The 27480-nt window shown below is 40.7% G+C and overlaps 1 protein-coding gene across 23 annotated transcripts in view; it reads right to left on the bottom strand.

Annotated features, from left to right (window-relative positions):
• Positions 1-27480, bottom strand: part of MEIS2 (Meis homeobox 2) — a 209578-nt gene that overhangs the window by 4187 nt on the left and 177911 nt on the right. For 12 of the 23 annotated variants that reach the window (XM_084984157.1, NM_001445078.1, NM_001445076.1 and 9 more), the window contains 2 exon segments: positions 1451-1509; positions 1-79 (listed from right to left, as the gene is read on the bottom strand). The exon segment at positions 1-79 is cut by the window's left edge and continues 32 nt beyond it. In XM_084984157.1, coding sequence (XP_084840283.1) covers positions 1-79; positions 1451-1509 — 138 coding nt within the window. 23 annotated transcript variants of the gene reach the window in all.

The following is a 27480-nucleotide window of genomic DNA, read 5'->3' as shown; positions in this document are numbered from 1 at the left end:
TCCAACACAAAGCTCCCCATGGGCTGACCCTCTGGACTATATGCTGCTCCTTGGCTCACTGAAGGATCAAGAAGAAAACCTGATTGTAGTCATTCGAGGACACAGGAGAAAGAAGAAAAGATATACCAAACAATCAGCAATTGTTCCCTCTGCAGCACTGAAACGTCACAGCAACAAAGCTTGAGAAAGGGGATGGGGTGGGTGTGTGGTCTGCCTGTGCGTTTCTAGGACTGCGGTCAGGTGTGGGAGCAGCTTTCAAAGAGGTTCTGGAGCAAAGACTTCACCAGCCTGATAAACAGGTGGGTCACCCTCCACAGCCTTTGCTTCTTAACTTCTCTCTCGATGAGGGAGAAGCTAGGGGTATCCAATGTATAAATAGTGCCACGTGCTCTTAAGTTAAGATTTTGTGATCCTGCCATCTCTGGTGGCTTAATGAAACTTCACATCAGACACAAACACTTGAAATTTGAGCACAGTTTTACGAGATTAAACAGACTCAGTGGAACATTGGCTTTTGCACTCAAACCGAAGAAAAGGTAACACGGCAAATACAACATTTCAACTGTTTTATTCTATTCTTTTCCAACAGGCCCAGGCCTCCATTAGTGGATCGATATGTCAGTGTTATTGGGGAAAATTTGCCAAAGGAAACTAATATCCTTAAATTCTTTAAACGGAGGATATAGTTTAACTCTCCATCCAGTGTGACACCGTTGTGAGGGGCTGTAGTCCTCGTCCACATGGAAAATAGATTTTTGTTTTTCCCGCAGACCTTCTTGCAAGTCCTCGGTAAACCAAGGAAACGCCTATTTTCAAGCAGGATGATTAGGAGTTTAAGGGTGTGGTTCTGACAGTACCGTGTTATGACGGCATTAGAGAAACAGAGAGATACTGTGAGAAAACCTCCCCCCGTGTTTTCACGGGATGGATGGGAGGCATTTTAAACAAAGGTAATAATCTTTTAATAAAAAAAATAATACTGGCAATGCAGCACGTCAGGCTTTAAACAGGATGTTATGAATAGTCAAAGCAAATGAATGGATACAATGAGTTTAACAGAAGATGTTCCAGGAGTGAAAGCAAGGCACACACCACGGGATTGTGGGTAAGGAGAAAATGAGAGTGTGCTAATGATTGGATGCAGACAAGCAATGAGTTATTCCAGAGCTCCTAGTCCAACAAACTGCTTGTGGCACTAATACTTGCGCCCAATTACCAATTCAGAAAGGAAATAAAAAGCAGTTTCAGTAGAGTCAGGGTGGGAAATCTCCAATTAGCACCAATTAGTGAAGTTGCTTCCTAGAATGGAATTCTGGGGACGTTAAAAAAACACATTCTCCCAGAATGCCTGATGGAAGCATTTCTTTACCAGGTGATGAAACTCGTGAAGTATAACGTGATGAGAGCTTGTGCTTGTGCGATGTGAGCGTAGATACGAGTGGGAACTTGCCTGCTCGATTTGACTGGTCAATCATGGGCTGTACTATTCTTCTTCTGGCATTAATAAACCTGCAAGAGAACAGGGAGGTACAGTCAGCAAAGGCAATTTCTGGACCCTGTGGACACCTGTGCATGGACACTGTGGAGACACAATACGGCCAAACACTGACTGAAAATTATCTTCTGAATGCAAAGGCTGTTCTCCCTCTCCGTGTTCAGAAATAGTTGCCTAGATCATCTCCTCCGTCATCTCAGAGCCAACTTCAGGCTGACTTGCCAAAAAGGCTCAGGGAGGGGAAAAAAGTATTCCCGTGAAAACCTCTATCAATTTACAATTGTGCTTCTGCCTCTTAGAAGATGTCGAAATCTGGTTAAAGTTCACAGGCTGCAAGATTTTTTCCCCTTCTCCCTAAACTCCCCATCGTAGGGAGACCCAGATTCCCTTTGCAGCTGGTCATAAATGGAGACCAGGCTCTGGCACTCTGCTTTCACAAGGTATTGTTAGGTCAGCAAAGCCATCAATTAGGCTGTCTGAAGTTTTATCACCAACACAGCAGTAATAAGTGCTGGCCAGAAAGACTTCTGCTCTTAGGCAACTCCTGCAGTTTAAGCCTGTAAAGTTAGGGGTCATTTAGAGGTCAGTGCCAGCTGGGGGCGGCCTTTCCAGTCTAAGCTGGGACACCCAGGGCAGGGATAAGGTAACTAGCAATCATAAACCCAGCCACCTTTCAACCCACTAGAAAGACAGAGCCTCAGGTACACATGGTTGATATTAGAGCCCAAGAAACATTTTCAAATCAGGTGGTGGCTGAATCACAGGAATGTAAAGGAGAAGCAGTTATTTTGTCTGGAAGCCTGGATCTAATTTTGTTGGAAATCCAAAAATAAGTGCCTACTTCATGTTACTTTAATGTTTAATAATGCCCATCAAATATTCATGTACGAACAGAGTAAGATGATAAGAAATCTCCTTTATTTCTCCAAATTTAATAAAAACAAAACAATTTTCTACTATTTGCGAGTTACCCCTGTCCCTGTGCATTTAATGGCATGCATTCCCCATGCACTAGAACTGATTCACAGGATTCACCGGCTGCATTTTGGGGGGGGGCACAGAAAGAGGGGGATGCCTAGCATATAGCTAGCTGTCCCTTATGTATATATCCATTGGATGACATTTCCCAGTATTACCAGTTTCAAATCTTAAGTGCAGGGGGGGACTTAATGATTAATGAGTCCACATGGGGTCACAGGCAGGAATTGAAAACTCATTCTTTGAAATTAGCCAGGAATATGCTAGTGTGTGTTGGGAGCTCTGCCATCCCATGGAGTTGAAGTTCCTTCTGCTGAGGACAACAGCCCACACCCATTCAGGCCTCCTGTGAGCGCCCCAGTGGGAACACAATTACACTGAAGAAAAACAGCTCCAAGAACACCAAAGGAGTCTTTTGCGTATGGGGTCTATCTGGCAAACAGTGTTTCTTTACCACTTAAGAATGTGTAGCTCAGGTTGTCAAAAATGTCACACTCCCTCAGGCTTAGGCAAGAGACGACAGGAGGGGAAAGGTGATAACACAAGGAGCACGGAAACTGCGTATTGATTCCCACCTGGCACCTTAAGTGTTGCTGAGGAATAGCTGGCCAGCAAGATCACAGAGCTTTCCAGAAGTATCCCTCAAACCAGAGAAGGAAATGAATCATCTACCCCCCTGCCCCCTTGCTCTGTATGAGACCAAGGAGTACCGACTTGAGATTTCCACCTCCAGAACTCTTCATCAGCTTGCGTTAAGACCAGTTGAGATGCTCCGGAGAGCGGGAGAAACCCTTCCTCTGCTCCTTGAGGTTTCTAATGGACACACATGGCAGGGGTTTCACCTCTTTTTATGTGCTACTAATCCTGGTTTTGTTTTTTCCTATAGGCCAATTCTTTAGGTAAAACGAATTGCTATTTTTTCCCTTTTTAATTTCAACCTTTTACTCTTTTATTATTTACATCTGGAGGTTGTTCCCTTATTTATGTCTTTCTCTCCAGTTCCCCCAAACACTCCCTTCCTCGCAGAGCTGCAAGGCATCATGGGCCTCAGTTCTCAGCAGGAGAACTCCACACTGTCTTCAAACAAATAATTACGGGGAAGGTTAGAGGTTCACTCAAAGGTCATTTCTTTGGATACTCGTCAGAATGTTTACATTAGTAAAAACGGGGTCCGATCAAAAGGTTCTTCAATGGGGGAGCCATAACAATGCAGAACATTAAAAAAGCGTTCTGTGTGCTTACAGGTCTTTTACAGAAGCGCTGAACTTGGAAATGCCACTCCAGTATTACATTTTCAGCTAGTTACCATGGCATGGACTGGATGTTCACTAGCAGTTATAGCGATGGCCTTTCTTTCCCCAGTTCTACTGAACAAATAGGCAAGGAAGCCTCTGAAGGTTTTCGCTAGATCCTTTTACAAGGGGGTCTAAGAGATCTTGCTTTTTCAAAGGGCCCCATTTAGGCTCTCGAATTGTTGTTCTCAAACAATGTGTCTGATCCATACTGCTCAATCTTGCCAGATTCCTGATTTGATCACATTCTTTCAAATCACACAATAATTTTTAAGACATATGGGTGCCAATTTTTCAGAACTCTCTTAACATACAACTCCTGCCAATTGTCAACTCTCCTGATCTTGGGATCTCTCATAAACACCATAGATGTTATTATTAAAATAAACAATGAATGAGTTGACTGTCAGAACACTTTTAACACCACGAAATGGCAATTACCCCACTGTGTCAATGATCCCCTGGCCACTCTTAGAAAACACATCCAATGTACATAAAATGAAGCCATTTAATTACAGATTAAAAAAAAAACTAGGAGTAATTTTTATTTATTTAATGTTAGTAATGTGAAATTTCCAAATATGATCTTCCCCCCAAATTACATGAAAATTTTTTCCACTTCCTCTGATCTTTATATTAAAATGAAGCTATTTGATGCTCAAGCAGTAAACAGAATATTAAGTTTTGATTCTACTTAAAATTTGAAGACCCTGACTTGAAAACTGACTGATCTTCAATCTTTCAAGGTCCAAGCTCCATTTATATGAAAAAAAAATGCAACTCACAGGTTCAAAGACAAAAGACATTTTAAGAAGGCTCCAAGGGTTTCTTGGATATTAAATGGGTCTTACAAAATAACATTTTGATGAGTTAAGTGTAAACGAATCAGACACATATGGATTAAGTTATCCTTGAATTTCACACGGGTTTAAAAAATAAGGGGAAAAGAGGGTGTTGGCAAAAACATTTTGGACTTTGCCAAACCCAAAACATTTGAAAAATTGCTGAAGACATCCAACTAACCAAAATGCAGCAAGCTGCACCCAACTTTAATGAAAACCCCCACAAGTTATTTCCAATCCAAAGACTGTTAAGTTTTTCATTTGTATCTGATATTAAAAATTTCTCAAAGTTGTAATGTCATCCCAGAATGATTTTGAAGTTGAGGACATATAATACACTTTTCTACTGGTATAGACTATTTAACCCCAAATCACAAAGTCTTCTTAGATGATATTAAATGACTCTTAAAAAACATTCTGAGGTTCGTACAACTTGTGTGTAAAATGTGCCATACATGACAAATGCCATAAATAAAATGTGCTAGTAAGCCTAGTGCCTTATCCAGATTTCACTTAAAAAAAATTTTTTTTTCATTAGTCTCATTGTGGCTTTTTTAAGAGCTGGAGATAATTCCATTAGTGACTCCTTAGGGAGTAAGTACCCTAAAGCGAACTAGTTCCATTGATTTATATTGAACACAAAGTTAGTATCCAGGCTCACACAAAAGCTCTGGAGAGGCTCTACTATCTACTTTCTCACTAGATGTTACTAAAATAGAAAATGCATTAGTACGTGTGATCCTTAAAAATTATATACTTAGATGGTTAGCTTAAAAATAACTTAATTATAGAAAAAAAATTCAATGACTTTCCAAGAATCATGAGGCCTTTTTGAGTCAACTTGGAGTGAAAAAAAAAAAAAAGTATATGTTAAAAAGAATAAACCCAGGAGAGAAAAATATCATTGAAATCTCATCTTGTCTTATTGAAGTGGGAGAACTCTCCCTATTTCCACCCTAAGCCCTCATGAAAGGGCCAGACTTTTGTGCAATTGGAGTCTGACCATCATGATTTTTCTTTCAAAGTTTTCACTCCAAAGCGTATTTCAGATGGACAGAAGTAGGGTGAAGTGTCAGTCCTGATGGTTGGCTGATTCCTTTTCTCTTCTTCCCCCCCCGCCCCCGACCCCTTTAAAATGGTGGATAATTTCCCCTCTTTGGTTCACTAACTTCACGCCGAACCACACTCCTTTAGGCAGCATTCCTTCTATTAGAAAGTGTAGGCCTTCACAGAGTTACCTGGAAAGATGTCAGCCCTGAGCTCTCTAAGAAGGAATCAAGAATTCCCAGAATTGAAGCTTTTGCATATTCTGGTCTGGTCAAGGAAGGGGGCTGAACGGCAGAAGGGGGATTTGGTCAATTTGGAAGAGGCAGCTTGGTGACTGGGGAATCTGTTAAAAAATGAAAAACCTGTTTCTCCACCTTCCCCAGCCATGGGACTATCAGGAAAGGTGCTTATTCACAAAGCTTGCTACTGGTTGGTATCTGCAACCATGAAGCCTCAACAGTGGCAAGTCAATTATCAGGTTTCTTTGTTTTTTTCTTAGCACACAAAGAAAGCAGATCCTTTTCTGTTATGGTTGTAGCTAAGAGGGGATTTTCTCAGTGAGAAACATTAAAACGGTTGAAATCAGTGAATTAAGCAGGTTTAATGCCTTTGGATGTGTCCTTGGACAGAGGAATGATTGAGTCATGTCTCAAACATAAGTTTTTCACCAGTGGCCAGACAATGGGTCTTTTCTCAGACAACTGTGAGGAAAATAAAGTAAATGAATGAGATTCACAGGCTTCTTAGGGACACATTCATGGTTCATAATTAATTTCCCTGAGCTACAGCTTTATTCATAATTGGATAGATACTAGATTGGTCTAGAGCTCTCAAAACACCATGAACTAAGACTTATAAATTTATAGTATGAATACATGATATTCATCTGGAACCACACACCTTTTATAGTTTTATGAATATGGCTTGAGCAGTGGAGTGTTGATGTTGACCTGAAAAGCCTTGGGTAAGATTATCAAGTAGGTGATGCTTATCTTTTGATGACCTTCACTGAGTTCTTCCAATCTTCTTTCTTTTATCTAATTGTTCCCTCATGTTAGGAGGACTCACATGGGTTCTTTACTAAAATACCCTACTTTGAGCAAACCCTTCTCAGTTATTGTTCCATATTCCAGACATCTCTGTAGAGCCAAGGGATGAAGAACAGGGGCTCATATTTTCTCCCCGATCCTTGCTGTGTCACCTCAGGCAAGTCTACAGAAACTTCCAAGCCTGACTTTGATTCCTATCTATAAATTGGGGCAATAGTTGGGCCCAGATTTTTCTGAGGATTGAGGGATTTATTGCATGTAAAATCTTTGTGCTATAGTACCTGGTACCTAGGAAGGGCTCGTTAATGTTAGCTCACACTCAAAATGCATCTATCCCATGTCCTTCCTAAAAAGCTCTGTTCTCCTACAGGTAATAATTATGACTAGGTGGGTGACTATTAAACAAATCCATGCCGAGTTGATAAGGTAATAATGTGTCATATACCTACAGGTAGCATGTGTCCATGTAATAGGGTCTTTCCAGAGATTACAGCTAATCCAAGTGGCTAATGCCATGGTGGGAATTTTAGGTACCGGAGTAGGAACCTGCTTGGGGGAGGTGGAGGGCGAGTAGGGGGTAGTGGGGGAGCTATTGTGGAATCACTCTCTTATCGGTTCTCTGGATCCTTGCAACCCTGTGACCCATAGATCAGCCACATCACATCACCTCAAGCTCATTAGGACTTTGTAAATACAGTAGACCCCACCCTGGCACTAGTGGATCTGCATCAGTATTGGAAAAGATTTCCAGGTGACACATGCACATTCAAGTTTGAGACATCTGGCTCTTGGTCATGTACCAAACACACGGTCTAGTACTCTTACTAAAAATAGAAACTTGCAAAGATCTCATTGTAATCAAGAACCTCAGCGGTGAAAATACACCATATTATCTTCCCTAGTTAGATCTAAACAGCCCTTTAATCACTTGCCTCGGGCCACAAACAATTTATAATAATTTAATTCATTGTACTCCATCGATACTTCATAAAGGAAAAGTTGAGCCAATAGAATGTTTTTCTTGTGGAAATTGTTCTCTTGCAGAAATGCATAGGAGGAAAATGGTAGATTTCTGTTTTTATTTCATGTAATTCCTCATTGCTTGAGTTTTTAATAAGTATGATTATTTTTATAATTAAAAAAATTTTTTAACGAAAGTAACCTGAAGAATTTGGCATCTTATGTGACTAAAGTTTACATGACCAATAGTAAAGACTTTTTTTTTTTTTTTTTTTTGTCTTTTTGCCATTTCTTGGGCCGCTCCCGCGGCATATGGAGGTTCCCAGGATAGGGATCTAATCGGAGCTGTAGCCACCGGCCTACACCAGAACCACAGCAACGCGGGATCCCAGCCTCGTACTGCGACCCACACCACAGCTCAGGGCAATGCCAGATCGTTAACCCACTGAGCGAGGGCAGGGACCGAACCCGAAACCTCATGGTTCCTAGTTGGATTCGTTTCCACTGCGCCACGACAGGAACTCCTCGTCCCACGTTGCTGTGGCTCTGGTGTAGGCCGGTGGCTACAGCTCCGATTAGACCCATAGCCTGGGAACCTCCATATGCTGTGGGTGCGTCCCGAAAAGGGCAAAAAGACAAAAAATAAAATAAAAAATAAATAAAAGTATTTGAGAAATTCCTTTAAGATAGGGAATTATTATTATTATTATTTGGGGGAGCTGCACCTGTGGCATATGGAAATTCCTGGCCTAGGGGTCAAATTGGAGCTGTAGCTGCTGGCCTATGCCACAGCCATGGCAACACCAGATCTGAGCCAAGTCTGCAACCTATGCCACAGCTTGTGGCAACACCAAATCCTTAACCTACTGAGCAAGGCCAGGGATATACCTGCATCCTCATGGATACTAGACAGGTTCATTACCACTGAGCCACAAGAGGAACTCTGGGAAATTATCTTTTATTTTCTTGGTAAGACTGAGCAATGATAAACACTATTCCAGAAGTATAATCACACACTATGGCATGTAACAAAACATCCCACCAGGGTATGATTTTGAAGCACTGTTACTCTTCCAGAATGCCATCAGATTATTCATATGTGGCAATTTATCATGCTCTATAAAAGTGATCTTTCAAAGCTATTTGAGGAGTTCCCATTGTGGCTCAGCAGTAACAAGCCCGACTGGCTTCCATGAGGATGTGGGTTCGATCCCTGGGTCTTGCTCAGTGGGTTAAGGATCCTGTGTTGCTGTGGTGGCTTTGGCATAGGCTGGCAGCTATGTCTCCAATTTGACCCTGAAACTGGGAACTTCCATAGGCTGTGGGTGAGGCCCTGAAAAAAAAAAAAAAAAGACAAAGCTACTTGAAAGCCAGGGAGGAGAAAAAGAAAATATGCAAACTTCCTTAGCTCTTCTTATCTAGGATCTATCCTCTTAAAGATAAATACTAAGTCAACAGACATAAGTTGTAGTATATTACCTCATACTGTACATGATTTATTGCAGATGAAAATCAACTAGAAACTGAATTACTTTGAAAGTTTTACTACTGACATTAAAACTCCAGGTCTGTATACCTCCAACCCTAATAGTGCTTCTGAAAACAATTCTTTGCAAACATGGAAGATACATCTACAACTTAGCTCTATCAGCATAAAAAGCAGGAATAATTATTTTAAAAATTACCAATTATCAAGTACCTGTTTGCCTACCTGAACACTGCAGCCTGACTGGGCTTTGAAAAATCAACCAATTACTCAATAATCACCTACACAACACTTTAGCCAGTTCTCATCATGTTCCTGATCATTTACTAATTCATGCTAACAGGGAAGATCCCGACAAATCTAGTATGGCTTTAGCTTTCAAGATCACCTTTGATTGGAGTATTAATTCTCTATCCTGCTTCTCAGGATGGAAACCACCTAACTTGCCAAAAATGTACCAAGCTGTTTAGCAATTATGTATTAGCTACTTTTGAGGAGATCAAGGTGCACTCGCATGCCCTGTGCTATGGATATCTCTCTGATTAGCTTGTCATCTGCGCGGAAGAAGATGTAGGCAGATTCTCCCATACAGTCTAGCAGGCCAGCTGTTAGCTGCCTGTCAAGCCCTCAAGTGGACAAGTAGTCCAGGAGCAAAAATGTCACTGCTTTGATCTGGCAAGGAGCAGCTGCTGATTTATAGAGTAGGACTTTGTTCTTCCGTTCTATTTTACTTTCTTTCCTAAGGCAGAACCACAAAATCCAGGAGAAAAAAAAAAAAGTGCCGTTCCCAGCAACATCAACAAGCTCTGACAACTGCAACAGGGTTTTTCTTGGCCCGAACAAAGCTCTCAGGCATCTCCTTTGACGCTCACCTTTCCCCCTCCTCACCACCCCCCTTCCCCACCATTTTTTTGCAATGCGGTAGTTATTGTTTAATTCAGCTTCTGTAAATGGAATGGACTGTGGCCAGCAAGCCTGGGGCATAAACACACCTGTATGAAAGGAGCCTTATTGTAGCAACCATCTACAAGCAAGCTCGCATGAACCATGCGTTCCTGAGTTCAGAAAGAATGCTCCATTTTTCCTGACAGCAAATTTTACTCTAAGTGAATTTCTACTTTTGGTGCCACCAACCTATGATGACCACATTTGATCTGTTTCCCCTTCTATGGCTTTACATTCTTCAAATCCAAGAGAAAAAGGGATTCGGATTTTTTAAATCTGTGAGCAAACAGATCCATCAAAAATGTTTATTCACTGTCTATAATATCAATCATTAAAACCTGAATTAAACAACATCCAGAAAGGCTTTCACGAATGCAATATCAAAGATGCCATAATGTTGATTTCGTTACCACTGATTTATACTGACACAGGCTTCCCTGAGTAATATATAAGGGAAAAAAAAATCAACAACAAAATCTCCATACGCCATATGCATCGCCTTGCTAAGAATTAAACTGGTTTCAAATGCATGATCCTGTTCTCAGTGGATACATCTGTCACGTCAGAGACACCCTGCCAGCCAAGTGGAACATGAAACAATGTGGCCCTGAGATAAACTGTGAGACGTCATTAGCCATATGCATATATGTAGTTGTATGTGTATACACATGTACACACACAAATACATGTATGTATATGTATGTGTGTACACAAACACACACACACATACACACACCAGGATAAATAAATAAACTTTTCAGAGATCAACACCTGGCTAAGTTTTCTGCACTGCTGCTGGAAGGGTGAGAAGAATTATCAACTCTAGGACATTGATGCACATAACCACATGGTCAAGGACAGGAATTTGTTTATGGTGGGGATGCTGAAAATGAAGGAGGAAAGAACGGTTGCTAAAAATCCCTGCTTTTCCACCATCACACCACGTGCTAGCATTTGCTCTCTTCTCCCCTCTTCTCACTTTCCAGAGCAAGCAGACATTTTTCTCAGCCTCATTTCTGGCCTTATCCTTGGTTCTCCTTTGGTCAAGTCAAAAGTTACTCAGCACCCAACTCTGCAGTGTTCAGAGAACTGTCCTCGTAGATGTTTTCTCTGGGATAGCCTGTAGATGCATTCCAGTGAAAGACTGGGTTCTGGTGGAGAAAGGCTACTGGGGAGGAAGGGCAAGTGAAGTGAAGGAAGTACAGAGAAGTGGGATTATCTAAGGCCTATTTACATTCTAGTTCGGTCCTAGAAGATTGAGCATGAATACTTTTTAAGGTTCGTGGTCATCTGTACATGTGTCACATACTGGTAAATCTTCCACATTCTATACCTAACAAAAGACAAGTTGAATGACAAAATATGATGAGGTCACATATACAAAGAAATTATACCTAACATGTAAATATATATCTAATATATAAATATACGACCCTCTCTGGGTCCATATATATATTTATGCTTTTGAAAACACAATTCATGCCTTTCAAGATTTTTTTGCTTCACAATCACAGAAACCAACTGAAAAGCACAATTTGAGAAAACATAATAATTCCACACCGACGCAGTCAGTAAGTATGAGGAGGTCAATTAGAGAAGTTAGATGGAGGTTCATCACCCAATTCTCAGCAGAGGGAAGTTGGCAGATTAAAAAAGTATAGAATACAGGGAAGAAAGGAAATAAGGAAATGGCATATGTGAAGACATTGAGGCAGACCAGGGCCCACTGTGTGCAAGTGAATTCAGACAGACTTCTGGTTTGGGGCTGGCAAAAAGGGCTAGAATTAACAGATAAGCTGGTGGAGGGGCTTTTATCATTCCTGCTTTATTGAGGTGTAATTGTATATTACACTGTGTACATTTGATATGTAACACTGTGTAAGTTTAAGGTATACAATGTGTTGACACATGTATATATTATTATAAAAAGCTTAGCACTATAGCATTAGCTATCACCTCTACCACATCACTTAATCACCATTTCTTTTCCATGGTGGGAACATTTAAGATCTGGTCTCTTAGCAACTTTCAAGTACATGATACTTGTTAACTATCATCACTATGCTATGCGTCAGATTCCAGAACTCATCCATCTTCTAAGTGGAAGTTTGCACCTTTTGACCAACATCTCCCCACTTCCCCAATGCGAGTGGAGGTTCTTGAGTGACAAACTGAACCTCTGAAATTCCTGAAGAATGGAGTGATAAAATATGGCGCTTGAGGAAGATCTAATCCAAGAGTGATGTGTGAGTTGATGAGAAGCTAGAAGCTGAAATGTCAAAAGCTATTATAGCCCAAGCAAAAGAGGGAAATAAAGTGAACTCAGGCTAAGGTAGTAGAAATACAAGAGAACGGGGACATGTAGCTTGGAGAATGGCTGATGATTTGTGCATGGATGGCAAAGAAGAGATACAAAGGTAAAAGTTGGCAAGTAAGAGGATAAATCCGAGGATCTATGTCTGAGGTGCTATGGTATACACTTGATGAAAACCAGAAATTGGGAAGGGATTCCTACTTTTTATGGTGCGGAGAGGCAAACCCAGCTTCCCAAATGTTACCTTTGAGTTGACAGTGGGACTTTCAGGTTGAGAAGGTAGGCAGACCACTCAAGATAAGAGCACAAAAGAAGCGCAAAAGGTTAGAAAGATGCGGCTTTAAATTAAAAACCCTCTCCTCTCTTCAACACTCCAAAACCATTAGAAGAATCCAGACTGTGGTCACAAATATAATAAACTACCTAACTCCAAAAAAATTACTTCCTTTTCATATATCCTCCAAATATTACAAAGTCCTTTATCTAATAATGGTTGGCCTAATCAGTTGTCAGCAAAACCCTGTATTTCTATTAGGTTCAGTTTGCTTTCTCTTTTAATTCTGAGACAATGTGTGTGACTGGATTTGGAAGCCAATGGTAAAAACATACCTGGCACACTGTGTACTGCTACAGGAGTTGTGTCCCATTTCATATCTAGTGGAATTTATGAAAGAGTTTTTAAAATTAGGGATAGGAAAATATACAGGGGTTTGTATGTTTTTAAGCAACAGCATAAGACCATCAAGGGTGGGTTTTCTCCAGGTAGTGACAACTAATTTAGAAGAGGATTGATAGGACCAAGTGTTACATTGAAAGGGGACTCCATTAAGTGTGATGGCTTCCAAATTGTGTCCTCCTTTCCAGCCGTATTTTTCTTTTCAAATGGGCTTTTAGAGTGAAAAATATAGCACTTCACCCAAAATGGTGTGGAAACAAATGGTTCTCAAGTCTTTATTCTTCAACCCTGGCCAAACCACACCAACACCAGCAATCTGAAGCCACTTGGCTTTGGGAGGGAAGGGGCTATGCATGAGAATGCCTCTGTGGCCCTTTCATTTGCCTGTGGGACTCCTTTTTCTAAAGCAGCAGGGGAGATCTTAGAGACCAGCGTGGCATGCCAGAAGTGTTTGGATGGGCCAGCCTCTTATCCTTCTTCCAACTCTCCTGCTGGTTTCAAAGAAAGGCTATGGCAGAAGACACATGCGGAAGGTGGCAACATTCTTAGGGGCCTTTATCAATACCACTGCTTTCTTTAAATTGGAGCTTGGTCTCTTGTTTGAGAGGCTGAGATTTTAGCACTTTTAAAGGGAACCATAAGTGAGAAATCTCCTAGGTGTTAAGCTTTAGAGTGGCTTCAACCCAAAGTACGAAAGAGAAAAAAAGAGATTAAAACACAGCAAGTCAAGTAATATTAAGAGAAAGATCCAGCAAACAAAATATCATAAATACGCATATATGTTAATGGTCTTTCGGTTTAAACCAAATGCTATTTATCCAATTTATACTGGCATCTAGCACAGGTGCCAAAGTGGGAAAAAACCTCAAAGATCTAAAAAGAAATTAAAGTCACTTTAAATAAACTATAGTTTTAACAGCAATACATCTAACAGTAATCTTTTAAAAATTATTATGAAAACATGATCCTAAGAAGCAAAAAAAATGATTCATGAACATATGATTTAATGTCCTCACGTTTATGATGTTCAAACATCAAAGACCAAATTCCAAATAAAATTTCTTGACTGCCTTTCCTTAATAACAAATTAAACACCTTTTACTTTGATTTGACAGTTGGGTAGCATTCTGTATCTTCTCCAGAGATATTATATGCAGTCTTTCCAATTGACGATATTATTACCCACAAAAATTTTAGCATCATCCCGTAATCATAAAAGACATAAAATATATCTTTATAAATCACAAGAGACTTAGCAAACCAGTAGTTATGCCACAGCTGCTCTAGTCCTTAAATATATTAGCTTTAGAAGGTTAGTTGGTGGATTTTTTTTTCTCCCGGGTTTGCAGAGAAATAAAGACATCAACCTTGGATTCCAATATTCCACACGAAGCTATAGTCTCCAATAGATAAAGATGCAAACACTTTGCAGCGCAATTTGAAAGCATTTTTGGTGAATATTCATATTTGATATCCATCAGAAATCCCTAAAGTGGCTTAACTATTTGAAATAGAAATGACAGCATCTGAATTATTTCCATTTTCACAGAAAAGATACAGTAATATCATCTATCAAAAATTATTTAATTTATAAACTGGCTTAACTGCTGTACAGTAATGTACATCTGAACAAAATGTGATAATAACTATAAAATTAATGTGCCAACTAACTAGAAACACTATTTCTTCAGTCTGGGATGGCCTTTCTCCCTGGCTATCTGGTCAACACACCCTTCGAAATTCTTATCAGAAAACATCTCTTTGTGATAACTTCCCTGATTCCATAGTTTAAGTAAGAATCACTTCTTCAGTCTGCAGCACCTAGCTCATAGGTCCAGCACAGCATTTATGCAATACTATAATCACAATTTACTTGCCTAGCTTCCCACCAGGTAGCCCAAGAGAGCAGGACCACATCTTAATTCTGTTATTGAAACTCTATCGAGCATATAATACATCCTCAATAAAATGTATGGTGAGTTAATAACTTACTGAATAACAATTGAAGGAAACCTGGCTTTCTTTTTCGTCTTGGGAATAATGTAGTACTGAGAATGGAAGAGCCCATAAGGATTTTCTTGCTCTCGTTTTGCAAGTGGCTAAATAGCTGAATCTCTGAGGAAATGATTTTTCCTAGAATGGGGCAGACTAAAATGGGAAATAACTCTTGCTTCTTGGCTCTGTGTAGTTATCTTTGCACTCAGAAACAACTTAAAATACAGACTGGAGGCATCAGTTTAAAGATGTGAATCCATCTGAACATTAGCAGTCAATACCAGGCAAATCTTGTGTACAGGGGTAAAGGAAGAGTAGGACTTGACTTAGCAGAAAGTGGGCATCAGACTTTTCTAACCATAACACATGACACGGTTACACTGGAGCATGGTTAAGTTCAATTGACTTGAGAAGAGAGAATAAACCGAGAATAACAGGAATGGAGGTCAATGAAGTACTATGGTGTGTGTGTATTTTCCGACACAGGAATAGTGATTCAAAAGAGAAGGAGGAAGATTTGTGAGATGGAGGAAGGCAAGAGGAATAGAAAATTTGTTTCTCCTTCCTTCCTTCCTTCTTTTTAACTGCTGCACCTGCGGCATATGGAAGTCCCTGGGTTGGGGGTTGAATCAAAGCTGCAGCTGTCAGTCTACACCACAGACATAGCAACGCCAGATCCGAGCTGCATCTGCAACCTACACCACAGTTCACGGCAATGCCGGATCCTTAACCCACTGAGTAAGGCCAGGGATCAAACCTGAATCCTCATGGATACTAGTTGGGTTCATTACCACTGAGCCAAAATGGGAACTCTCCATGTTGGTTTTTAACCCACTGGGCCACAACAGGAACCCCGAAAACTTTCTTAAAATATTTTTTCTCATTATATCTTTCTAAAGAAGTTTTCCTTAAATTAGGCTGTGAAGGACACTGGTGTCAACAGGTGTTGCTCCAAAATAAAGATGGCACATGGAGGTGTGGTAGGGAAACAACACTAAGTGAAACAAAGTAAAGATGTGTTCTTTGCTGCAGTTGATGTCATAGCCTTTAGTAGATGAAACTATATTGTGCATCTCTAAGAAGGAATGACAGTACCAATCGATTCTTGAGTTCTTAAGATTTTGAGGGGCTAGGGTTCAGATGATTTGGAAAAAAATAATGAAGTATTTTATTTTTAACCAAAATTGTATTTTTAAGCCATCTATCAATATGAAAATAGGATTTCCATGTTTCTACCTCCCCAAATCAGACTCAGAGATAGAGAAGCATTTGCAGGCTGCTGTTTCACATTATACCTGTTCATCACCCCACCTCCCAAGATTATTATAAAGCCTGACTACTCCATTGCCCTTTGACCCGCAAAAATGCTCGGGCTGAAAATATTCTTAAGAACTTTTCTATCTCAAAGGTAACTTCCATCATTAGGGGGTGGTTTTAGGCTGGGATACATTCCTCTAACCTTTCCATTTTCTGACTTTTCTCACACTTTCCCACTCAATGAAATATGAAAAAAATAGCAACTCTCATTGGGTATTTTGCTATGTGTGCTTAAAATTTCTGCTTCAAAAACGATTCAGAAACTGACGACTAATCTTAAATCTAAGATTTTTTTTTTTTGGCAATACCCTCCGCATCTTTCATTCATCAGAACTGAGATTGGGCTGTGGCCATCTAACTTTAGCATGTCTATTACATGTGTTAGAGACTTCTCGGTACGGGGAGAGAGAGACGGGCAGAGACAAGGGGGTGAGGGGAGCAGGTGGTTAAGGGGAGGAAGAAATGAGAAGGGGAAAGAGGCAGGAAAAGAGGTAGTGCTGCTCTGGATAAAGTACCCCAAGGCACATCCAAGGCTCCTCCTCTTGCCTCCCCCCACCCCACCAATTCCACTTTCTTGTTTACAGAGTGTACAAGTACAAAATCAGCTTTTACTTATAACTGTGTTAAACACCACCTGCCTGCCCTCTGAACCTTGCCGTCCCAGGATGAGGTCAGCCCGGTGAAGGGCTCCAGTTCTATAAGCAATCCTGTCATTCAGGCAAACAGCAGTGATTCACTCACAGGAGGCAAAAATGACTCCATTGTTGGGCTTATTGACTCCAGGGAGCGCAGCTACTCTATCATTACCATGGAGTGCAAACACCCTGAGCTCTGTTTTGGTCCACTTAAAATTACTATTTGCTGTGAAGGATTGGCAAAGCAATTCTTAAAATGATGGGGGTGAGAGTCGGGCGAGTGCCATTATGGGCTCTTCCTTCCGTTTAAGCAGAAGTAAGCCGTGCAGGACTTGTTCTGAGCCTGACCCACTTATTTAACCTTTTGTTCACTTTGCTGTATTAACATATATTAACTGGCTAGATCAGTCCTGGGGGGGATAACAACCTCATGACCAAATTACGGTTCCATTTTCATGGGTAACCTCTCCTTGGGTGGAAATTAAATCCCAACATAAATACATCGTAGGTCCATACTGAACTAAGCACGGGTGCCCCTGAACAAATGCTGAATGCCAGTCCTGCAAAGACCACAGTGAGTACAGAGTGGCTGGATAAATTATACACCAGAGGAACTATTTGAAAAACCAAATAAATTTAATTAAATAAGTTACAAAATTATTTTCCCGTCTCTTATCTACTCCCCTTGGTTAATATCCATGACATACTGATGTTGCATAATTGCTCTTATGGAATGCTGCAGCTCAGAGCCATAATGAGCTGCCTTTGCACAAAGGCAGCAAAAGTGGTTTCCCTACAGAGTTATCTTCTCAATTATTTATACTTGCAACACTTTCACATAATGGCAGTTTTAAAATCAAACAAACAAAGCAAACTGTACAATAAAGGAAGGAGACAAGAAGGTGCAGAGACCTTTTCTTTCTTTTTTGAACACCAAGAAGGAGGGAGAGGCAGGCCATGGAGAGTCAGCCAAATCTGGTTCCTCGAAAAGTCTCAGGGGACCGGCCACCAGATGATATCAAAGTGCTTGAGATCGCCACCTTGGTGACTTAGATGCACTCTGCATACGTGCCTTGCTTTTAATCTGTCATATCCAAATATATAAAGGAATGCAAACTTAATTTTTGCCTTTTACAAGTTTGCCTTTGAAAAGTCCTAACTAGAAGACTTGACCCCCACACTCCACTCTTGGAAAAAAAAAAAAGAAGGGTGCCAAACTGTAAAAATTATGTCAACGTAAACAGAAGATGACTGTGTGTGTTACAGTGGTCCCCCTGCAGCTCAGCGGGCCAATGTTTATGGTGCTCATTGCCACTATCCACCTGCCTTGGGTTAGTCCCTCAAAAACTTACATAAAAAAGAGAAAAGGCTACTTTGTCATTACCCTAAATACAGATAAACAAAATGTGATAAAGCATATGTTTAAACATTATGGCAAAATGATAGTGCTTTTTTTCCTCTTTTAACTGCCACACCTATGGCATATGGGGGTTCCCAGGCTAGGGGTCAAATTGCAGCTGCAGCGTAGGTCTACACCACAGCCATGGCAACAATGGATCTGAGTGGTATCTGAAACCTAGGCCACAGTTGCAACAACGCTGGATCCTTAACCCACTGAGTGAGATCAGGGATTGAACCTGCAACCTCACAGAGACAACATTAGGTCCTTAACTCAATGGGAACTCCAAACCTCATTATTTGTCACTTGCAATATGCTTAAATGCACCCACCTGAATTTACACATGCGTACACACACACACACACACACATACACACACATATGCACAGGTGTTTTTCATTAATGTACCTTGTGACCTTTTATCTATCTTGACTTGACACAGTTAAAAATAATTTAACATTTTTTCCCACAAGCATACAGGTACTACTCTGTGAAAGAACAGAAAGAAAAAAATATACAATGCTAAAAGGGAATCAGACCATGATCCATTACCTGCCTGAGGACAGGCTGTGGAGGGGATTATCAGAGGGAAGCAGCTGGGACGGAGTTGGAGTCCACCATCTTGTTCTACTCTACCATCAGGAGCTGAATGAACTGAGTATCATACTGTGGCCACGTGCTGCGTCTTACACCTCCCCTGAGCCACGGAGAGCTAGGAATGAACCATAGTCTGTTGGCTACTTAGTTTCGTCCTGCACCTCTTACCTCCAAGGTCAAATCATTTGGTGGCATGGTGGAAGTGGACAGGTTGTGGACCCAACTCGACCTCTCATTATAAAACCACACCCTACTATGTGGACTTCCAGCAGCATTAGCCACCTCCAACACTGAAAATGATGTCTCTAGGTATGTGCATGTGCAGTCACGGACTAGATGAAGGATAAAGGGAATCCAGAATGCAGATAATGGTCAGAAAATGCTTGTGGCAGAAGATTAAAGACATATCCTTGTTGTAAACAATTATAAATCTGAGTGAACTTGAAAATACTGCAAATGTATTCTATGACGTGCATAACGTTTTCCTGATGCTGACACAATAACTAATATTCAGAATCATTGTGTGAAAGATTAGTTAAATGCTGAGGTCTAAGAGAGTGGGGTAGTTTCTGGGTTTTCAAATATGGGGCAAGTTCTGATGAGAAGTCTCGGATTCTGTGAAGGGACTTCAGTTCATTTGAAAATCACTCCCTCCAGCAGTCAAAACCAATTTAAAGGTCAGTAGATTATGGGTGGAAGTGAACTGGTTTAGAGAGTAAAACCCAAAAGCTGACTGGGGTGAGGCGGTATGACTTTTATCCCTGTGAGGGCTCCCACTGATGGGAACACAAGTTGCTATCAGTGGCTTGAGGGCAGTAACATTATAGGGCACTTGATTCCCAAAAGTGATAGATTCATAAGAAACATTAACCTCGACTTTTTTTTCCAGCTTTCCTCAACCGCAGTCACAGACTCTCTCTTAGTAGACCAGCCAATTAACCAAGCATTTAAAAAACCCACAAATCTATATCAATAGCTCTTCAGGACAAAGAGAAAGATGTGTGAAGTAAACACTTAATCATTGTTGTAAATGGTCTGAACCAGGATGTCTAAGAGCCAAATAAGTTGAAACAGGCTATGGTGGAAAAAACTCATTAAAAAAAAAATCAGAGGAGATGACACATTTCTCTCCTTTCCTCTAAGCATCCCGCATAGTTGCTTTGGTGTTGCAGTTTGCAGTGACCAGACTTCAGCATACCCTTGACTAGTGGCAAATTTGATAAGGGGTTGGCACAAATAAAGTGAAGCCTGGTTTACAAATTGTTTTGCAACTTCCCTTCCCAGATTAACATCATGCAGGTAAAACTTTAGAAAAAAAAATTGTGTTTATTTGTCCCGTGCTTAAGGATTTTTTTTTCTTCTAAATGTTCCCTCAGGATGCTGGCTTGCAACCCAGAAAAGGCTTGGATTTCAGCTTCTGTCTCCAAGGTATTCTACTGTTCAGCCTGGCTGTGTGCTCGAAGGGAAAGCCCTCCACCTTGCTGATTTAATTAGCAGGATTCTTTTCATTATTATGGGGATTTAGTTTCTTCTTGCCTTTCAGTGTTTGGGAAATGCTGATTTATGTTTTATATTTTGAAGGGAAATGTATTGTTCTTTGACAGCTGAGGCTCAGGAAATTCCTGGCATCGAGGGACCCCAGGGAGGTGTCGAAGTTGCCCTGTCCTGCCCACCTACACACTGTCATCTCAAGGACGCTCCTCCAGAGGCAGTAAGAACCATCAGCTGTTTGGCGCCATCCCTCGGATAATTACACCAGCAGGGGTTGGCCTGTTCCCATTTATGAATGGTGGTATTAGGAGGGTGATCAGTAACTGTGAATCACTGATTCATTTAAGTGAAGCAAACAGTCCATGAATCTTTGAACTGGATCTAATCTCTTGATTAAATGGAGCTCACTGAATTAAGTGGTAGACTGTGCTATACTTATGACGATGACCATGGCTGAAGCAAAAGTCAGGGCAAATTTTCTAAATATGCTAAAATTTCTTTATTAGATACAAAAATAGATTTGAAGTTAGTACTGTAGGCAATCTGGCATGGGTGGTCATTGTGATTCTGTTGGATTGTCACTCTTCTGGCTACAGAGCCCATCAAATTCTGACTTAGAGGAAAAAGTCAAGCATTTAGTGGAAACTCTAGAAGACTCATAGCAAATTTCTCTTTTAGGTGAAAACTGTGTCAGTGAAGGTCCACAATTTGATTATAATCAAAATCTCCTTTCCTACGAGGAGTCCATAATTCACCTTCGCTCACATGGTTATAATTAACATTTACTGAGCTAGACACTAAACTGAGTGCATACAAGTATACTCTCATTTAATTCTCACAAAAGTCTGTTGAAGCAGGTACTATTTTCAGCATTCCCATTTTATGGTTAGGAACAGACTTGGCAAAATCTAATAAGGTCATATTGTTAGTAAGTGGCAAAGGTGGGACTCAAATCTGGTCCTTTCTGACTTCATATGTTCTTTATGGATATGTTATACTGCCTCCAGGGTGTAAATAAGAAGGTGTTAGGGCTGAATTGTGCCTCCTCTTGCCCCCCAATTTATAGGTTAAACTCCTAGTCCTCAGGACCTCTCCAAGAAACTGCATTTGGACTTCCCATCGTGGCTCAGTGGTTAACAAATCTGACTAGGAACTATGAGGTTGCGGGTTCGATCCCTGGCCTCGCTCGGTAGGCTAAGGATCCGGTATTGCGGTGAGCTGTGGTGTAGGTTGCAGACGAGGCTTGGATCCTGCGTTGCTGTGGCTCTGGCGTAGGCTGGCAGCTACAGACCCAATTTGACCCCTAGCCTGGGAACCACCATATGCCGTGGGAAATGGCTCTAGAAAAGGCAAAAAGACAAAAAACAAAAACAAAAACAAAAAACAAAAAAAATAAGAAACTGCATTTGGAGATAAGGTCTTTAGAGAGGTGAGTTTGAAGCCATTAGGGCAGGACCCTAAACCAGTATGACCCATGTCCTTATAAAAAGAGGAAGAGGGGAGTTCCTGACATGGCACAGTAGGTTAAGAATCCAGCATTGCTGCAGCTGGAGCATAGTTCACAGCTACGGCTTGGATTCAATCCCTGGCCTAGGAACTTACATATGCTGCAGATGTAGCCATTCAAGAAAAAAAAAAAAAAGAAGAGGAGGAAGAGGTACCAGGGGATGCAGACACACCAAGGAAAAACCAGGTGAGGACACAATGAGAAAGTGGCATCTACAGGCCAAGGAGAAAGGCCCTTGAAGAAATAAAACTTGATCTTGGACTTCCAGGCTCCAGCACTATTACAAAATACATTTCTGTTGTCTAAGCCCCCAGTCTGTGGTCTTTTGTTAAGGTGGCCCTAGCAGACTAATGCAGAAGGTGACACGGGTACAAGAGCTGGAAGAAAAGCAGAAACAACATTTCGCTTCCTCCCTACAACCTCGGGACTCCCCTTGTTGGCCTTGGCTCCCGTTGACCTTCGACACACACCATGGCGAGCTCCCGTTTTCCATTATGAAGTGAGTGAACACTGTAGAAGAGCAGACAGGATGGCTAAGGCACATGGGACAGGGCTAGGAGAAGGAAGTCCTTTTATGGGTGAGAATGGCGGCATTACTCCATCAGAGAAGAGAAAAGGATGAGGGCTGGGGAGACAGGTGGAGATAGTTTTGTAGTTATCTAAAGGATCTTCCTGAACTTAGCCCTCCCCACCCACCCCCACCCCAACCCCCGGCCCAACACGACTGACAAAGTAGGAATACTTAGGGTTATTCTCCCTGTCTTCTCAGAGGTCAGCAGCTGAAACACCTCCTGGGAACTGGGTAGCATCTTGATAACAACCTAATCATGAGCTTGTTTAGTTCTAACAAATCCTTTATCTGACATTTTCCCAGTCAGGTAGGAAAACAGAGCCAAGTTTTAGATGAAATACATAAAGTGGATCCTTGGAAATTATCTGAGTTCCAGATCAGAGCTTGTGATTTAATCTAGATTTGTAAGCCAATAGGTTCTAAGGAAGAATAAAGGAGACATATCAAAGCAAATATACCTCTAACCACCATATACAGTGATTAGCATTTAAATTAAAAAAAAATCAAGAAAAATGAATGTGGGGATATGTCCAACTGGTAAGGGAAAAAACAGACTAAAATAAGTTTTCGTTCTAAACCTGATTCAACAGGTGCAAGCTAATTTTCTCATTCATCAATTCTGCAGGGTTATATTAGAGTTGTTCTTTCAAAATGTGAATTATCTTTGTTTATTCAGTCTGTCAAGAGCCCCAAATTCAGCACGTGGCTCTGTCCTCAAAGTTCATGCTTGTTGAGTTTTCTCGTGAAGGGAATCCGCAACAGATTTTTATCTTCAATCACACTCTAGAGAAACACTTGGGTGAAATGTCACTTGGGGCCACCAAATCATCATCACACTGAACATAACCTAAAAGGGTTTGGGGTCAATGAAAGAAGGAAGCCAGAGAACACTTGAAGAAAATGAACACAGTGGAGAGAAGTCCGTGCCATAGACATGCATAGGATTTCTTTACACACGCGGGAGGGAGTTTCACAATGGGTATCTCCTTGCCTATCTCATCTCTACACCACCTACAATGAATCTCATTCCTATTATCCACTTGATATATTCTTACATTCTCCCATCAAATAGCCTCCTGACTCTCCTGTTTCATCTCTTTCCTCTTACTGTCTTTGATTGCTTGTAGAAATTATTTTTAGGGCCACACCCAAAGCATATGAAAGTTCCTGGGCCAGGGATTGAGTTCCAGCCACACCTATGACCTACACTTGATTCTTTAACCTGCTGTGCCAGGCTGGGGCTTGAACCCACACTTCTGCAGTGACTGGAGCCGCTGCAGTTGGATTCTTAACCCATGGTGCCACAGCAGGAATTCTGACTGTAGAAATCCTAAAGATACAATTCTTGAGTCCCAGAGATAAAGTTTTTATTCCACTTCTGCTGCCTACCTGGCACTGTGCTGGGGAGAAAAGACGAACTTGTATGAAAGGCCACATTTGCCAAGTGAAAAAAGTACTAGATTTGGGATTAATTTCATGAAAAGATCTCCTAATTTAATTGGAGAAACAAGACCTACATCTATCCATCAACCTGTTAAGTTTTATGTGATGAGAGAAATAGGACAACTTAATGGAAAGAACATGGGTTTTAGAGACCTGGTTTGAATCCTGACTGTATCCCTTACCCTGTGGTTTTGGATAAGTTCCTTATCTTTTCTTCTTAATCTCCTCAACTGTAAGATGAGAATAAATGATATAACCTACTTTAAAGAACTGCCCTGCAGATGAAATGTATTGGAAAGGTATCGGAACATCATCTGAGAATCACACAAAAAAATTTTAAGTGCATTCTAAAATAAATTTCCAACCTTTACAATTTTCCAAACACTGCAAGGAATACACAGATGAAAAGATTCAGTCTTACTTTGAGAAAGCCTGGAGTTGAGTGGTAAAGAGATGCCCAGGCTACAAGGTGAAAGGGTCTCAGTCGCTGACAGAGTGGTCACTGGTGTGCAGACAAAGTGGACATAGGTGAGTGTGAGACAGAAGATGATAGGAGGACTTGGCCTTTAAAGATTTGATAGGAGGAAATGGGAAGGTTAGAAGAAAGGAGAATGTACCAGGTGGAGAAAAGTGCTTAAGTAAAAGTAGAGAGACAGCAAGTGCTTCTGGCTAAGATGCGTTGTAGAAGAAGTACTGGCTTGAGGTAAGGAGATAAATTTCCTGGTTTGCAGTTTCTTAGCTATTTGACCTCTCTGGCTCATCATTTCTCCTCCGTAGACTAGGGATGATAGATAGCTCATAAGTTTATTATAAAGATTAAAAATTTAACTACATTGTTGGCGTATTTGGAATACTATAAATTGTTAATGTACTTTTTTTTTAAGTCTTGGAAAGGGTGATTGGAAAAACTCCCAATATTGCCCCCCAAACCCTAATTAATTTCTAGGTTATGCGTACAATGGCCCAATCCTAGCCCTCATTTCTACTATTAATTCAACACTGGAGAAAGAGCTTCAAAATTTGTTAACTTGCATGTAGTCATAATTTTATCTACAATGAAACACCATCGGAATGTCAATTGGAAAAAAAAAGTAAATAAGTGAGACAACTTGAATCTTCAACTGCTTGCCTTCTAGGGGTTTTATTTGTCTCCAAGACATGGCATGGATAAGCATAAACACAATAGCCAGACTTTTGTTCAGAGCTCACACATTACTCATCTAAATATTTAAGCATGTAAGAATAACGTACTGATTCTATTTATTGTTCCTTGAAGTTAAGGACAATGGAAGGATGGGTATTAGTGTGGGATGGGTATTCGTGTGGGAGTAAGACAAAGAAGGAGAAATGGAGGCTGGAGATGAAAGTCTCAGGAACACTCAGAAACCTATATACTTCTCTTAAGAAACCACTTTTTTAAATTCCCCGAAATCTTTTTTTTATGGTTTTAGCTTTCTAAAATTTTTAAAATGATTTTTATTTTTTCCATCATAGCTTGTTTACAGTGTTCTGTCAATTTTCTACTGTACAGCAAGGTGACTCAGTCACACACACACATATATATGTTCTTTTTCTCACATTATCATGCTCTATCATAAGTGACTAGATATAGTTCCTAGTGCTATACAGCAGGATCTCACTGCTTATCCATTCCAAAGACAATAGTTAATTTCTAGAGCTCTTATAAGGATGAAGGTGAGAGTGATGCAGAACTTATTTTACTGACTAATGAAAACAGGTTTGCTAAAACTCTATTTTGAGCAGGTGTGGGATGGTGGTTCCAAATATGGATCGCGAATGCAGGGAAAAGACCTCCCTGCCAACACACGACACACGACAGTCTCTTAATTCCTCATTTTAACCAAGAGAAGAAAGAGGAAATACATGCTTGGGCTAGTTTATAAGCAAACTCAGAAGCACCTGTGTTCTGAGTGTAAAATAATTAAGAAATTACGTGTTAATTATGTCCTTCATTTGAAAAAGAAAAAAAAGGTGACTCTACAGAAGTCCTGTGGAGTCATGCTGTTCCACATTTTCTCTAGTATCAAACAGACCAATTGGACATGCACAGGTGGAAGTTCAGAATCAACCAACACTCGGGGCTGAAATGTAACAGAAGAACCTATCTTCTATGGGCAAAGCATGCCTCAAAAGCTTCAGAAGAATCAGAAAAATAAAATAAAATAAAAACATGTTGTCCAGTTTTCAATACCAAATAAATCCAGTAAGTCTTCTATTCACTAATCAAAAATGGTATATAAATTCTCTAGGATGTAGCTCCTGTAGCATAAAGCTGCCAGGCCACTTACGATAAATTTTTAATGAGATGTTTGCCCAGGTGATAGCAACGGCTGTGAAATATGGGGGTTGACTTGAAGAAACCTATGTGGCCCCACGCATCCTACCAATCCCAGAGGCCAAAGGAAAAGCATGGAAAACAAAAAGAGAAGTCATCAGTTAACCAGTGGAATACGAAGCATGAATGTACATTCTGTGTAAGAGACAGTCACTCAGCTTCCTTTATAAGTCATTAACTACACACCAGACTTGGTTTTCCTGAGACTGTATGCTATTTTATGTGGTTTGGAATCATTTCAAGGAACTAATCTTTGTAGTATTTTCAAAGAAAAACACAAACAAGGCTCCTGATCACTTACTTGAACTTATGGAGTTCAAGGTTGCTTTTGCCTCATTGTCTTTGTCTTTCTACTCTTGACCCACAGTGGGAAGGGCTGCAGTTCACCCAAAGCGTACCCCTACCTTTTGGGTGGTTCCCATAAGCTCATATTTCAGCACCTAAGTGCTGGATGGCAAGAACTCCATACATAAAACAGTGTGAAAACTGGTCTACTAGTGACCTCCCAGCATCGTTGGAAAAAAATGACATTTGAGTGGCCCTGTCAAGCAGACAGAGAGTGTCTGCAAAGAGAGTGCATTTAGATAGCACAAAAACAATAAGAAACAAAGAAAGGTTCAAGGGCCGATTAGTGAACAGAGGGGAAAGCAGCTACGCCGAGAAACCAAAGAAAGCAAAATGAGGATTAAAAATGGACTTAGTTTGCCCTTAGGAGTGAGGGCTTAGTTTTGGGAAACCTCATCGTTAAAGGTCAGAAATGAAGCGATATTCCTGAATAGCCAGAGTCCCACAGTCATGATGTGAAACGACAGGGAAATGAATATGCTTAAATATCATTTCAGCTGAGGGACATCATTTTCCTTGGGCAAAGTTGCCTCTATTATCTTAAAAATTTCACCTAAGCACCTACCGCAGGATAACGGAGCACACAGAAAAGAGAGGGAACAGCGCCGGGTTCTGGGTCAGACACTCAAGGTCTTGCCCTGGTCTGCACGTAAGAGCTCTGCAACAGCGAACCAGTCACCAAACACTGAAGAGCCTGCATTTCTTCATTAGTCAAAGGCAAATAATAACTTAAACCTCGT

Source organism: Sus scrofa, chromosome 1 (assembly GCF_054392235.1).
Source record: "Sus scrofa isolate SSC_HxYL_T2T_F1_AM1 chromosome 1, Sscrofa_HxYL_maternal_Yorkshire_Landrace_v2.0, whole genome shotgun sequence".
Classification (NCBI taxonomy): Eukaryota; Metazoa; Chordata; class Mammalia; order Artiodactyla; family Suidae; genus Sus; species Sus scrofa.
Note: the sequence above shows the minus strand (reverse complement) of the source record. Positions and strands in the feature narration are given on the sequence as shown.